The 15506-nt window shown below is 42.8% G+C and overlaps 1 protein-coding gene across 1 annotated transcript in view; it reads left to right on the top strand.

The window, feature by feature from the left end:
* Positions 1 to 15506, top strand: part of MYT1L (myelin transcription factor 1 like) — a 312289-nt gene that overhangs the window by 189551 nt on the left and 107232 nt on the right. The window contains exon 7 of the mRNA XM_070732934.1: positions 6240 to 6335. Coding sequence (XP_070589035.1) covers positions 6240 to 6335 — 96 coding nt within the window. The remainder of the gene's footprint in view (positions 1 to 6239; positions 6336 to 15506) is intronic.

The raw sequence follows: 15506 nt of genomic DNA, 5'->3' as shown, positions 1-15506 counted from the left end.
CTTTGAAGGAGCTGGGGAATCCCTCCCACAAAGAGATTTTGGGGGCGGAGCCTTGACGTCACTGGCAGGTTGCTAAAGATGCCAAGGTGATCACTCCTGGATTCCTTAGCAACCTGCCGGTGACGTCAAAGCTCTGAACGCCGAACGCAACCCTGAACTTTGCCCAAAGTTTCAAAAAAATCTGGCTTCGTGTTCGGCATACCGAACACCGCAAAATTCGGTACAAACCCGAATTGTGCGGGTTCGGTTCGCCCATCACTACTTACTTTTACTAATTCACCACTACACAATGAAGTGACCTGAATCAACAACAAAAAAATATTTTATGCATAGATGATTTCTACTAGAAACAGGAAGTTGAATTAATGTTAACTGGTAATAAATAGGACTCTGAATACTGAGAGAAATTCTTTAAGAAAAAGAGATTCACTTAGTAATAATTACTAATAGATTTTCCTTACTGTGCTTTATGCAATAAGTTTATGCAGATAGAGACAGAATGCACTATATAAAATGGTATTCCAAAAATGGATAAATGACTAAACTACAAACTTCCTTTTCTTTAACTCAAGGTTTGGGAAGGTTTTAATAATTTTATATAAGATACAAATAAGCTCCTGAGAAATGCAGTTAGGCATGTTATAATTTGTTTCATATTTTCCCTCAAAATCTGACAGCATATGTAATTATGAGAATGCAGGTTGTAGGCCTAACACTCTACCACAGCCTGACTAATTGTAGATGACATACCGTATATACTCGAGTATAAGCCGACCCGAGTATAAGCCGAGGCACCAATTTTTGCCACAAAAACTGTGAAAACTTATTGACCCGAGTATAAGCCGAGGTTAGAAAATGCAGTGGCTACTGGTAACTTATAAAAATAGAAACCAATAAAATTACATTAATTGAGACATGTTTTAGAATATTTATTTTAAAGAAAACCAGTAAACTAGCTTTAAGCGATCAAGAGATGAATGGGTGAATGAATGGACGGAGGGTGGGAAGGAAGGAAGGAAAGAGGGAAGGGACAGGAACAGAGGAAGGAAGCAAGGAAACTTATGAAAGGGGAGAGTAAGAGAGGAATGAGTGAAGGGAGGGAGGGAGGGAAGAAGGTGGGAAGGAGAAAGAGAAGAAGAAATAGAGGAAGGGAAGGTAAAAGAGAGAAAGAAAAAGAGAAAGAAAGAAAGAAAGAAAGAAAGGGGGAAGGGACAGGAACAGAGGAAGGAAGCAAGGAAACTTATGAAAGGGGAGAGTAAGAGAGGAATAAGTGAAGGGAGGGAAGAAGGTGGGAAGGAGAAAGAAAAGAAGAAATAGAGGAAGGGAAGGTAAAAGAGAGAAAGAAAAAGAGAAAGAAAGAAAGAAAGAAAGGGGGAAGGGACAGGAACAGAGGAAGGAAGCAAGGAAACCTATGAAAGGGGAGAGTAAGAGAGGAATGAGTGAAGGGAGGGAGGGAGGGAAGAAGGTGGGAAGGAGAAAGAAAAGAAGAAATAGAGGAAGGGAAGGTAAAAGAGAGAAAGAAAAAGAGAAAGAAAGAAAGAAAGGGGGAAGGGACAGGAACAGAGGAAGGAAGCAAGGAAACCTATGAAAGGGGAAAGTAAGAGGAATGAGTGAAGGGAGGGAGGGAAGAAGGTGGGAAGGAGAAAGAAAAGAAGAAATAGAGGAAGGGAAGGTAAAAGAGAGAAAGAAAAAGAGAAAGAAAGAAAGAAAGAAAGAAAGAAAGGGGGAAGGGACAGGAACAGAGGAAGGAAGCAAGGAAACCTATGAAAGGGGAGAGTAAGAGAGGAATGAGTGAAGGGAGGGAGGGAAGAAGGTGGGAAGGAGAAAGAAAAGAAGAAATAGAGGAAGGGAAGGTAAAAGAGAGAAAGAAAAAGAGAAAGAAAGAAAGAAAGAAAGAAAGAAAGGGGGAAGGGACAGGAACAGAGGAAGGAAGCAAGGAAACCTATGAAAGGGGAGAGTAAGAGAGGAATGAGTGAAGGGAGGGAGGGAAGAAGGTGGGAAGGAGAAAGAAAAGAAGAAATAGAGGAAGGGAAGGTAAAAGAGAGAAAGAAAAAGAGCAAGAAAGAAAGAAAGAAAGAAAGGCAACTTCAAAGAAAGGCTCACTGAGCATCTCTCACTCTCTCTCTCTTTCTATCCCTCTTTCTCTTTCTCTCCCACTCTTTCTCTCACTCTCTCTTTCTCACTTTCTCTCTATCTCAGTGTTTCCCAACCTTTTTTGAGCCGCGGCCGTTAGCCCGGCTGATTTTTCCCTGCTGCCGTTTTCGCGCAAAACTATCGCTCGCTTCTCCGGCATCGCGCCTTTTCAATGTCGTCAGAGGGGCGCGTCAGCGGCTTCCGGAGCACAGGGAAGGGCTTAAGCCGCCGTCTTTTCCCCGTGGGAGCACCAGACCTCTTGTCTGCCCGGCCCGAGGCACGAAATCGCTGCTTATGCCAGGCGGCTCGCCTGGAACACAAGCAATGCCGCCTGGCATAAGCAGCGATTTCGTGCCTCGGGCCGGGCAGACAAGAGGTCTGGTGCATCAGAGGGGCGCGTCAGCAGCGGGACCCGGCCGCCGCCCCCCCCCCACGTAGAAGCCAAGCCCCCCCCAGCCGAGCCTGGTGGCAAGCTCGCCCCCAACCCCCGGAGATCGAGCGCACGAAGAGGCATCTCTCGCCTTCTGCCGCGGCGGAGGAAGGCGAATGCGGCTTGGAAGCTGGGACGGAAGAGCTTCCAAGCCGCATTCGCCTTCCTCCGCCGCGGCAGAAGGTGAGAGATGCCTCTTCGTGCGCTCGATCTCCGGGAGTTGGGGGCGAGCTTGCCACCAGGCTCGGCTGGGGGGGGGCTTGGCTTCTACGTGGGGGGGGGGCGGCGGCCGGGTCCGGCTCCCGCCGCTGACGCGCCCCTCTGACGGCGTTTGGCGGCTTCCCCGTGGGAGCGCCATACCTCTTGTCTGCCCGGCCCGAGGCACGAAACCGCTGTTTATGCCGGGCGGCTCGCCTGGAACACAAGCAATGCCGCCTGGCATAAGCAGCGATTTCGTGCCTCGGGCCGGGCAGACAAGAGGTCTGGTGCGTCAGAGGGGCGCGTCAGCGGCGGGAGCCGGACCCGGCCGCCGCCCCCCCCCCCACGTAGAAGCCAAGCCCCCCCCAGCCGAGCCTGGTGGCAAGCTTCCGCTCCCCTCCCAGCTTCCAAACCGCATTCGCCTTCCTCCGCCGCTGCTGGGCTGCGCGTGGCGGGAGAAGCCCGGACAACACCGGAGCGCTTTCCCGTTGCGCCTTCCAAAGCAGCGCTGGGCGAAAGAGAGCCTTCCTCCGCCGCCGCCAGCCGCGGTTCCGAGTGGGGCTGCACCCTCTCTCTCTTCTTCCCCGCGACTGCCCCGATGGCGTGCGAGGGGGAAAAGGCGAGGGGAAGCCGGCAAGGTGGGGGGGGGACTCGTGAAGCAGGAATCCACCCCCCGACCTCACCATCGCCTTTTCCCCCACTCGCACGCCATCGGAGCAGTTGGCTGGCGCCTTTGCTGGAGCCAGGGAAGGGAAGGCACCTGCAAGAAGACTGAAGCTCCAGCTCTAAGAGCAAAGGCAAAGGGCTGGCGTCTTTGCTAGAGCTGGGGAGGAGGCAACTGCCCCACTCTTGCCACAGCCGCTTCGGTTGGAGCGCCCTTTGCCGCCGCACTTTGCCCTTTCCCACACCCGCCCAAGCCAGCAATGTCTGACAGGCTCCCGCGGTGCACCCTCTTGTGGTGATCCGGCGCCCTCTTGTGGTGACCCGAGTATAAGCCGAGGTCGGGTTTTTCAGCCCATTTTTGGGCCTGAAAAACTCGGCTTATACTCGAGTATATACGGTAGTTTTTCATTGACCAGGCTCTTTATCCCTAGCCACAATTAAACAGGATTCTAAACTAATTATTTAAATGTATGTAATATTAATAAACAGTACGAGAAAACAGTAAGAAAAAGAGGGAAATAAATATTCTCATTTGTAAATCAGTCTTTCTTAAATTAGTGTCACTCAGAAGTGCTTAAGAATAGAATAGAATAGAATAGAATAGAATTTTTATTGGCCAAGTGTGATTGGACACACAAGGAATTTGTCTTGGTGCATATGCTCTCAACTAAAACTTTTTGGACTGGAATTGATTTCCAACAAAGCTATGAGCAGAGTTTCATAATTTGGGGAAGATTGTTCTAAATGCAGTGGCCCGCGTTATTAGATCTGAATTAAACTGAGGCATCAAGATTTATAACATAAATATCTTGAAACCCCTTAAGATAAATATTTTGAGTAATGTTTTAAAAGTTATTGTTAGTTTGCACAAGTTTGTTCTGAAATCACTGTAGGAGCAGAATAATGAACAAATATATACTTATAAAGTATCAGGGTTGTTTAGCATCAGATAAGATTAGGACCAAATAAGGACTACATTATTACTTCAAAAAGTGTCTGTGTATGTGTGTGGGTGTGTGGGTGTGTATGTGTGTTTGTGTTTACATCTCTGCAGCTTTTCCTGCTGTATTAAGGCTATTGTAAAAAGGCCTCTTCAGATTTGTGTGACAATCTTTTAGGGATACAGAGTACAACTTTATGAAGATCTTCAGACATTGCAGAGAATGATTGTAGCCCATAGCACAGATATTTATTTGGAAATTCATTTTATGCCATCTTCTAGTGAAGACTCTTATCTAATTTTATGAATTTTCCATCAGGGCATATGAATTTTCATATGACCTATTAGAATTCTGATGACATTGTATAGGATGTGCATTTCAAAGGAAATAAAACCCTTATGAAAATTCCTCTTCTAATCCTTGATTAAACTATACAAAGCATACTAAAGCAACACTCTTACAAATCTCAAAATACCAATCAAAGAGAACCAAATACTTTTGAAGGCAGATATTAGATCAATACTGAAATAAATATTGTATCCCTCATATTTCTTTCAACATTTAAAAAAGTCCCTTTTTGTCCTATTAAACATATTGAATATACATGATGGAATGTATTCATTATATTACATTAATAGAATAAATCAAAGATATATTCAAGATAGACTATGACTCATATATGTATAATGATTAAGGTACTGAATTTGAAAGGAAAACCTAAGTTCTAGACCACCTTTAGGGATGGAATTTGTGGAACACATTCACACACAGCCGTAGACTAGGAAGTAAAAATAAAAATCTATCTATCAACCTGCACCAGACCAACTTGGTATATTTTCAATGTACAGTGATCCCTCGATTTTCGCGATCTCGATCTTCGCGAAACGCTATATTGCGATTTTTCAAAAAATATTAATTAAAAATATTTTCCCACCCGATGACGTCACTCTCTTCCTTTCTCATCTTTCTTTCTCTCTCTCTTTCTCTATCTTGCTTCTTCCTCTCTCACACTCTCTTCCTCCCTCTCTCATCTCTTTCTTTCCTTCTCTCTCTTTCTCTATCTCTCCCCCTCTTGCTCTCGAGCGGCGCGTGGGTGGCGGGGAAGACCCAGGGAAGGTTCCTTCGGCCGTCCAGCAGCTGATCTGCTCGGCAGCGCCGCAGCAGCGAGGAGCCGAAGATCTGGGTTTCCCCTTTGCGTGGGCGGCGGGGAAACCCGGATCTTCGGCTCCTCTCTGCTGCGGCGCTGCCGAGCAGATCAGCTGCTGGGCGGCCGAAGGAACCTTCCCTGGGTCTTCCCCGCCGCCCACGCAAAGGGGAAACCCCGATCTTTGGCTCCTCGCTGCTGCGGCGCTGCCGAGCAGATCAGCTGCTGGGCGGCCGAAGGAACCTTCCCTGGGTCTTCCTAGGTGCGGAAGTAAAAACACCATCTGCACATGCGCAGCCATGGAAAAAAAGGGTGCGCATGCGCAGATGGTGTTTTTACTTCCGCACCACTATATCGCGAAAAATCGATTATTGCGAGGGGTCTTGGAACGGAACCCTCGCGATAATCGAGGGATCACTGTATAGACTTTTATTCTACAAAGGGCTAGTTTGTTAACTGCTTTGTGTTGGCAACTGATTTTTCACTTTCTTTCGCATCTCCCCAAAGAGATAATGTAACCTCTCCCCTACCCTATAAACATTGTGCAACACAGCAACTTTGATCATTGTGTTAAAGGCCTTTCTTTATTGTGGTTATTGCTTAATAGGTATGTGTCCCATTTGGTTTGGAGAGCCAGACTCACAGATTTTTTTCCCCTCCTCCTTCTGAGAGGAGTTCACATCACATAGACGGTTCCCAAAGACTGTTTCACAAAGCTTTTCTATTATAGAAAGAAATCTCCGGTGGAGAACCTCCAGGAACAGATGTTCTAAGGCACCGTTTAGCCTTTATCATATGAAGACATTCAAGATGGCTTATGCACCAGGTATTTCACAATCCCTCAGGATTAGGAAGAATTAGAACTCTCAGTAATGAATACTCATGATGTAAACCCTGATCCACCTATAGCATCCTATTATCAAACTATGTTAACAGAATGGTTAATGGTTATTAAATCTGGGTTTTAGATGGGGGGAAACATTTTTTTCATATGTTTTAGACCTCAATGTTTTTCAAACACTGTTCTTCCACCAATTGTCTGAATGATGAAAAGATAAACAAGTGTTAAAATTCAGCACAAATTTAATATCAAGTTGATATGTTCAAAAAGATAGAGAATTGTTGTGCTGCTATATTTTATTCTGACATCCCTTCATATTAAAAAGGCACCTTAATAGAGGCTGGTCAATGAACCACAATATCATGTTTTCTAGTGGTATAATTTTATCTTTTGATATGAATCGTGCTAAAATGGTTATAGCCTTTATTTTTGTTTTGCAATAAGCTGTTAACAAAACAACACCACATGTATTACTTCTGCAAAGCAGTTCCTTCCTACTCTTTTTAAAAAATGACTTATACTAATTTATACTATTATACTTTTCAAGCCCTTTCCAACTAAGACATGCATATATTCAAAACTGAGAACAAGATCTCTTTATTGCTCAATGCATTTTTCTTTGTAAATTGCCGATACCCAAAAGTAAATCAGGGATTCATTATGTGCCATCAAGCCTACGTATGTTGACTCTTAGCAACAACAGTGATAGATTTTCTTCAGGATGATCTATCCCCAATCTGATCATTTTTAGATCTTCCAGTGGTGCATTCATTGCCAGCATAATTGAGTCAATCCACTTTGCTGTTTATCATCCTCTTATTTTCTTTCCTTCTACCTTTCTCATCTTCGCAGACTATTCTAGAGAGCTAGGTCTTCCCACAATGTGCATGAAGTATGATATATTGAGCCTGTTCATTTGTGCTTCAAGTGTGAACTCTGGGTTGATTTGTTTGATTGCCCATTTTTCTGTTGTATATTTGAAACTGAAAGACAGATTTTCTGATTGCTCAATCAGACGCATTTTCTTCACAAACCATCTATATTTTACACTGTAGAGATGACATTCCCAGTATACGGACATTTCATAACAATGGGAAAGCCTGGTCCCTACTTAAAACATAAATTAGGAATATACGGGAAAATGAAACCAACTTTCATAATGAGATAAAGTGAAAGCCTCAAAAGCTTACATCATAATCAATAGGGTAGCTTTGAGGAACAAGAAGAATTCTTTTTACTATAAGACGCTTTGGACAATCTTGGGTTAGATATAATCCCTAAGCTTTCCTTCTACCTCCACTAAATCACTGCTCAGTTTTCTCCCTTCTTCTTTTCCTACTATGGTACAGCAGGAATAAACCATGCAACAATGCACTTATCCTTAGAGGAAGCACCTTGAAAGTGAAAGCTGACTTATTAAAATGAATATTGTGACACATAGATAAAGCTCCAATGCATTTTCTGCCTTCAGTAGCAAGCACTTGTATAGTTCAAGGAATTTATTTTCATGAGCTAGACAGAGTAGCAATGCTGTGCAAAGTGTTTAATATAACTTGGTCAGTTACAGTAACTTTCCAGAGGATTTGTAATACATCCTAAAGCCTGTAGATAGATAGACAGACAGACAGACAGACAGACAGACAGACAGACAGACAGACAGATAGAAAGATAGGTGGATAGATAGATAGATAGATAGATAGATAGATAGATAGATAGATAGATAGATAGATGAATAGATGGATAGAGAGATAGAGATAGAGATAGATAGCAACACTTTCTTTGAAGCAATGAAAGTTAGGGCAACCCTGTAATAATGGTTATAATAACATGGCCTTTCTGCAAAAATATCTATCTTGTCAGGTAAAGCTGAAGATGTCCTTGATTTTCAGAGTCTGGTTTGGCTTCAGATAGTTGTAGGGAGCAGTGAAATGGTGAGTACCATCTGCTTGAATTGCTGGCACAATCAACATTTTTTCCCTTGCTAGTAGAATGAAATCTGCTTGCCTCCCCCCCCCCCCAAAAAAAAAAAAAAGTTAGTGAGACTTCTGGTAGACAACCAGCTTCCAAAAGTGCTGATCATTGAAGCCATACCTACCAATTTTATAGTAAAACCTAAATTGCATTCTAGGGAGGCTTTCGATGCACTGGTAGTGTTACCTATAAGAAAGGCCACTCCCCCCCAAAAATAATGCTTTTATAATAATAAATATGTGTGTGTGAGCTCGAATTGAGAAATACTATAGTGTTGTTAAGCAGCTGAAAAAATATTTTTTTATTTTTTTTCCTCACTGGCATTTCCCTTATGCCTTTAATACAGGGAGAGGGAACTTTAGGTATCATATAGAGCTCATTGGTACTTTCTGTCTTCCCCAAATATTCTAGTTCCTCCCTTCCATATCTGTTCTAGGAGCTCTCTTAGAACTGATCTAACAGATGTTTCGTATTGTAAAATAAAAAATAGTCCAGATCCTTAGGAAGACTTGATACGTGGGCAAAAATAGAAAACTGAGTTTAAACATCTGGCTGACCAAATGCATGGGTATAGAATAGCTGGTACCTGGCTTAATAGCAGTAACTGGTGTCCTGGTGGACAATCATTTAAGCATGAGTGATTGTTATGTAAAAGAAGACCAAAAAGAAGCCAAAAATATATGCTTTTCTACACCTTCCACATCTTTGACATTGAAAGTTCTCATTGCTAGCTCAATTGCCAATTTTCCTTCATCTTATAGATTTAAATAAACCTTACTAGTTTTAAAATAATTATCTTTAATATCTTAAAGACTCTCTATCCCTCTCAGTCAGCTTATACTTTTGCCAAAATTTGGGTTCCTTTTCTTATTTGTCATTTGATAAGACTTTGGTTTCATGAGCTTTTTATGTTTTCCTGTATTCTGCCAGTTAGTCACACCTTTCCTCTTTAATGGAACTTCTCTGTTAGGAGTTATGTAGTTCATATTCATTCATTTTAATGAATGAATGAATTCCTTAAAGCAGTGTTTCTCAACTTTGGCAGCTGGAAACTATGTCGACTTCCAACTCCCAGAATTTCCAGTCAGAATGCTGAAATCCACTCAGCTTCATGTTTTCATGTGTTCTGAATCTTAATGAGAGGTAACTAATACATATTGTACAAGCTTTCCTTTGGCTCCTCAGCAAGCAATAAATAGATACTCCTATAGATTTAAAGAAGCATAGAGACAAGCTACATCAATATGTCCAGTGCATTTGTAACAGTATATGGGAATGGGAGGTTGGGCTCAGAGATGCTACTTAGGAAACGGTCAGATAAGAGACAGCACAGTCTACATCTGGATAGTGGATAGGGCAAAAAATTCAATAGAAACTCCCTAGGCTGTAAGGAAATGATGGAAGACGTATAGTTTCGGACTAGTAAGATTCTATTAATATACTTGTCAGCATTTCAAATCGCATCTGAGAAATAAATCCGAGTCCAAGGCTTCACCTTCTTCAAAGTTCCAATTTATTAAAAGGGCCATTTAGCACAACTAGGGAAACCCGAATCTAAAGTTAGGAGGGTATCTCCACCTGGGTTAGAGTTCATTTCCTTGCATCTCCTCCTACAAGCCCATCACATGACCCATACATCTTCTGCCAGTGTATCATGCAACTCGCAGCAGCTTCCGGACAGATGCTGAACAAAGGCTGACCTTGAGAACCTAAAAGGAATGGGTCATGGCATGCAGCCACCCACCCCCCAGTTCCTGCAGCAAGTAACATTCCAAAATAACATAGTATAATGTGGCCAAAGCCTCCAAGCATTTGGCTTCGACCTGACAATACTCTTGCAATTAAAAAAGTTAGTACCTGGTTGTACTTCCTGTCTCCTCTATTTTTTATTTGATTTGATTTGATTTGATTTGTATGCCGCCCCTCTCCATAGACTCGGGACGGCTAACAACAGTAATAAAACAACATATAACAAATCTAATATTTAAAATAACTAAAAACCCCTATTAAAAACCAAACATACACACAAATATACCATGCATAAATTGTATAGGCCTGGGGGGAATGAATATCTCAATTCTCCCATGCCTGATGATAGAGGTGGGTTTTGAGGAGCTTACAAAAGGCAAGGAGAGTGGGGGCAATTCTGATCTCTGGGGGGAGCTGATTCCAGAGGGTCGGGGCCACCACAGAGAAGGCTCTTCACCTGGGTCCCGCCAAATGACATTGTTTAGTCGAAGGGGCCCGGAGAAGACCAACTCTGTGGGACCTAACTGGTCGCTGGGATTCGTGCGGCAGAAGGCGGTCCCGTAGATATTCTGGTCCGATGCCATGAAGGGTTTTATAGGTCATAACCAACACTTTGAATTGTGACCGGAAACTGATTGGCAACCAATGCAGACTGCGGAGTGACATGGGCATACCTAGGGAAGCCCATAATTGCTCTCGCAGCTGCATTTTGCACGATCTGAAGTTTCCAAACACTCTTCAAAGGTAGCTCCATGTAGAGAGCGTTACAGTAGTCGAGCCCCGAGGTGATGAGGGCATGAGTGACTGTGAGCAGTGACTCCCAGTCCAAATAGGGCCGCAACTGGTGCACCAGGCGAACCTGGGCAAACGCCCCCCTCACCACAGCTGAAAGATGTTTCTCTAATGTGAGCTGTGGATCGAGGAGGATGCCCAAGTTGTGGACCCTCTCTGAGGGGGTCAATGATTCCCCCCCAGGGTGATGGACAGACAGATGGAATTGTCCCTGGGAGGCAATACCCACAGCCACTCCGTCTTATCAGGGTTGAGTTTGAGTCTGTTGACACCCATCCAGACCCCAACAGCCTCCAGGCACCGGCACATCACATCTACTGCTTCGTTGACTGGACATGGGGTGGAGATGTACAACTGGGTATCATCTGCATACTGATGATACCTCACCCCATGCCCTTGGATGATCTCGCCCAATGGTTTCATGTAGATATTAAATAGCAGGGGGGAGAGGACTGACTCCTGAGGCACCCCACAAGGGAGAGACCTAGAGGTTGACGTCTGACCCCCCACTAACACCGACTGCAACTGACCGGAGAGGTGGGAAGAGAACCACCTCCTACTCCCAACCCCTCCAGCCGGCGCAGAAGAATACCATGGTTGATGGTATTGAAAGCCACTGAGAGGTCAAGAAGCACCAGGACAGAGGATAAACCCCTGTCCCGGGCCCGCCAGAGATCATCCATCAACGCGACCAAAGCAGTTTCCGTGCTGTAGCTGGGCCTGAATCCTGACTGCTGAGGGCCTAGATAATCAGCTTCTTCCAAGGATCGCTGGAGCGCCACCACCTTCTCAACAACTTTCCCCATAAAGGGAAGGTTGGAGACTGGCCGATAGTTGTTAAGAATGGCTGGGTCCAGGGAAGGCTTCTTGAGGAGAGGGCGCACAAGTGACTCCTTGTAGGGATCTACATAATAAGGCTGACTTCAATCTCTATATCTCTTCCAAAATGAGAAAATTCAGGATGGCCTCCGATCCTGATCTGCCAGGCAATTGGAAGCAGCGTTGTTGCAACACCAGTAAGAAGTAGATGCCCTGATGACCAATATGCAGAAATCCATGATACAAGCGACACAATAGGCTCATAGTTCCCTCTAAGCTGAGCAGTGAGCAATCGCTCACTTGAAAATCATCATCAACTCAGAGTTTTCCAAACCTGCCCAGAAGCCGAGAGGGAAAGAGTGAGAGGGAAGGAGAGAGCGAGGAAGAGAGGAAGAGAGAGAAACAGATAGAAAAAAGAGAGGAAAGAAAAGAAAAAGAAAAAGAATGGGAGTAAGGAAGAGAGAAAGAAAATTAAAATCTAGTTTGAAACTAGCTCAACTATTTAAGTGGCATTTTGATATTGATAGAGTTGCCCTATTATGAGCTCACTGTTATAGACACACAGTACAGTATTTTATTTTGAAATTCTCTGAGGCAAAACAGGGTGGGTTTTTTATTTATTTGTTTGTTTGTTTTTTGTTGGTTTGTTTATTTATTTATTTATTATTTCTGTGCCGCCCAGTCCCGAAGGGACTGCCGCTCAGACACTATACTTTTCCGCCCCCCCCCCAAAAAAAAAAAATTAGAGGGAACACTGAATAGGCTGGGTCATATTTTGCTCCAACCCTCAGCAGCACTACAGATGATGACTCAATATATGCTCCTGCATTTCCGAGATACCTTGTCAGAGAAATTTGGAGAGAACCAGGATCACTTCTCAACATTCATCATTCAGTGCGAAATGTTTATGTGCCATTCAAGCTGGTAGAGTTTCCACTGATCTCATCAAATGACTTTTGTGCTGAGTTTGCTGAAGGAAGCAATGGGTAAATGGGCAAAACCATGAATTGAAGGAAACAATCCAATGTTGGACAACTATCAGGACTTCATGTGTAAACTCAAAGGGCACTTTGAGGATCTCATCAGAATATCACTGCTAGTCAAGGGATCTGGAAGCTCAAACATGGAGCAAAGTCATATATTTCACGCTTTAAATTGCTTGCTGGCTGTATCGGATGGAATGACTAACTGGTTCAACAAAGGCCTGAGAGATGTGCTGGTAAGAAAGACACCTCAAATACTCCGGAAGAGCTATATCAGTATTGCATAATAATAAATGGCTGACTAGGAGAACTAAGGCAGGAAAGGAATGGTATGGGGTCTGTCTTACTCCATCACAATGGCCTGCTCAAAATCCAGTGTGGGAGAACATATGCAAATCAGAGCATTTAAGAGTTGCCTATCATCAGAAGAAAAGTAAAGAAAAAGACTATGATTTTATCTTGGGGCCGCAGGGCACATAGCCACAGTGTGCCTTGGTATCTGACACACAAATGAAATGCAAACCTTGTAAATCAACAGAGCTCATGGACAGCAAGTGCCCAATTTGCTTTGAAGCAGCACACCAGGGAAACTTTGCTGCACTCCCCCCTCCAAACTCTGAAGGGGGGGCTTGCCACCATTTGAGGAGAATCTGTCAGCTGATAGCAGGAAAGCAAACTTATGTTGTTATTGTTAACCTTAGTTTCCAGCAAGAGGGTAGAATTTTCTGACCTTGGAGCAATCACTGATTTCATAGACATAAAAAAGTACAGAAACTAAAATTGCACATTCAAACTTGTAGAAAGCCCAATGAAGTCAAGATAATTGACTTTACTAAGAGTAGGGTTGGTTCTGCAGCACATTGGCTCCTTTGCAGTTGACAATCCAAGATCACATCAAATTCATAACATGGTATGTATCATCTTGGGAATAACATGGCTTTAGCTGCATGATCCAAGTATAATAAGTTGGATGCAACGGATGCTCTAATTCCCCATTCCTAAATGCCAGCAACATCTCTTTCAAGCAGTGAAAACTTACCTCGCCTATTCCAATGCAGAATATAGGAGAATCAGCACTGCCAGAAAAATATGCACATTTTGCAGATGTGTTTGGAGAGGAAGAGGCAGCTGAGTTACTTTGGTACCCAGAATCCAAATCTCAGGAAAGAGACACTAACCTACGTCTATTCATTAGATAGTTTCAATGAGTGTTTGGATATCAACATCATAAAAGGAATCATCACTCTTCCAACTCAAAAACCACATTTTATGTTCTTCCAAAACAAGGCGAAGCAGCAGTCACTCTGCAAAGAAAGGAGGGAGTCCCAATGCATAAAGTTGATGACTACAAAGACCTAAAAAGAATGGCATTTAGAGATGACTATCCAATCCCACTAGTCTCATGTCTATTAGCTGGCTACAAAAAAGGTACATATCTTTACAAAATTAGACTTGAGAAGTGTTTGCAATCTAATCATAATGAAAAAAGGACACAAGTAGAGCAATGCACAGCGATGCCTTTTGGCTTGGTTAAATGGACATTGGTTAATTAACAACTTATTTTCAGAAATTCTAGACCATTATGAAATTGTTATACTTAGATGACATATCAGTTTATTCTGAACATCCTTTTTCTTGCATGTAACCATGTCAGAAATGTATTGCAAAAATTACAGTACAGTAAGGTCTTTGTCCAACCACAAAAATGTACATCTGACCTTAGACAATTTATGCTACAGAATCTCTACAAAATCCCATCCAGCAACAATGCTCTAGACGTGCAACTTTTAGTTGCACCATAATCAGACCAAGATGAAAATCTGAAAGGAGCAATGTGATCTATTTCATTAGATTATGGCACAACAACAGCAGGATGCACATGCCAAGACCCAAGTGGATGATTTTTAGGGAGACCAAAAAGGTACTGTTGTGCCTTTCATAGTGAAGGTATAGCTGAAGTATCTAAAGGTACTGTGCCATGACAACAAAACAGCAGAACATGGAGGGTATTTAAAACCTAACATCAACTTTTTGTCTGGGTCAACATAAAAAAGTTTCCTCTTGTCATATCTGTCATAGAGAAAAAAACCCCCATCCCTGGTTATTTGGCTAGTTACTGCAGCTTCAAAAACCCCTTCACAGCCTGCTTCACTATATTTTATTACTGATCTTGCCCCAATTGAGGGATATACTAGCATACTTATAGTTATGAATTTATTTCTCATTGTATTCTTTGCAAGGGTCCCTCAATGGCCTAGCAAACAGCTCAATTCTTTGAAACATGTCTTGAGATATAGTGGAATCAATCATGATATAGAAGTATAGAGATCAATCATATGATCTCAGACAGAAGAAGCCAGTTCACTTTCAAATTTTTGAAATCCTTCTTGCAATTATTATTAAAATTAATTCATCTTTCTCTTATGATCCAGAAACCAGTGTAGACTCAGAGAAGATTAACTAACTGTTATAAGCAATATTTCTGATGCTATGTTTCATACCAGCAAGACAACTGGGCTGATTTCATGCCTCTCACTGAATTTATTTACAATAATGCAATACACTTCTCATTGGTATGTCCCTATTCCATGCAACTTACAGATTCTACCTACGGGTTTTACCAGCAACCAGGCAAGAAAGTACAATTACATGTGCCTCAAACTTGCTACACAAGAGGCAAGCAGTCCAAAGTCTATTAAAGGATCAACTGAAATTGGCAAAGGCTAGGTACAAAAAGAAAAGTAGATACATCCAAACAAGAGGGAAGTAGATTTACGGAAGAGCATTTGGTGTGGCTTTCTGCAAAATTTCTGACTTTCACAAAACCTTGTGTTTCTATCAG

The sequence above is a fragment of the Erythrolamprus reginae genome, chromosome 1, assembly GCF_031021105.1.
Source record: "Erythrolamprus reginae isolate rEryReg1 chromosome 1, rEryReg1.hap1, whole genome shotgun sequence".
Taxonomy (NCBI): Eukaryota; Metazoa; Chordata; class Lepidosauria; order Squamata; family Dipsadidae; genus Erythrolamprus; species Erythrolamprus reginae.
Note: the sequence above shows the minus strand (reverse complement) of the source record. Positions and strands in the feature narration are given on the sequence as shown.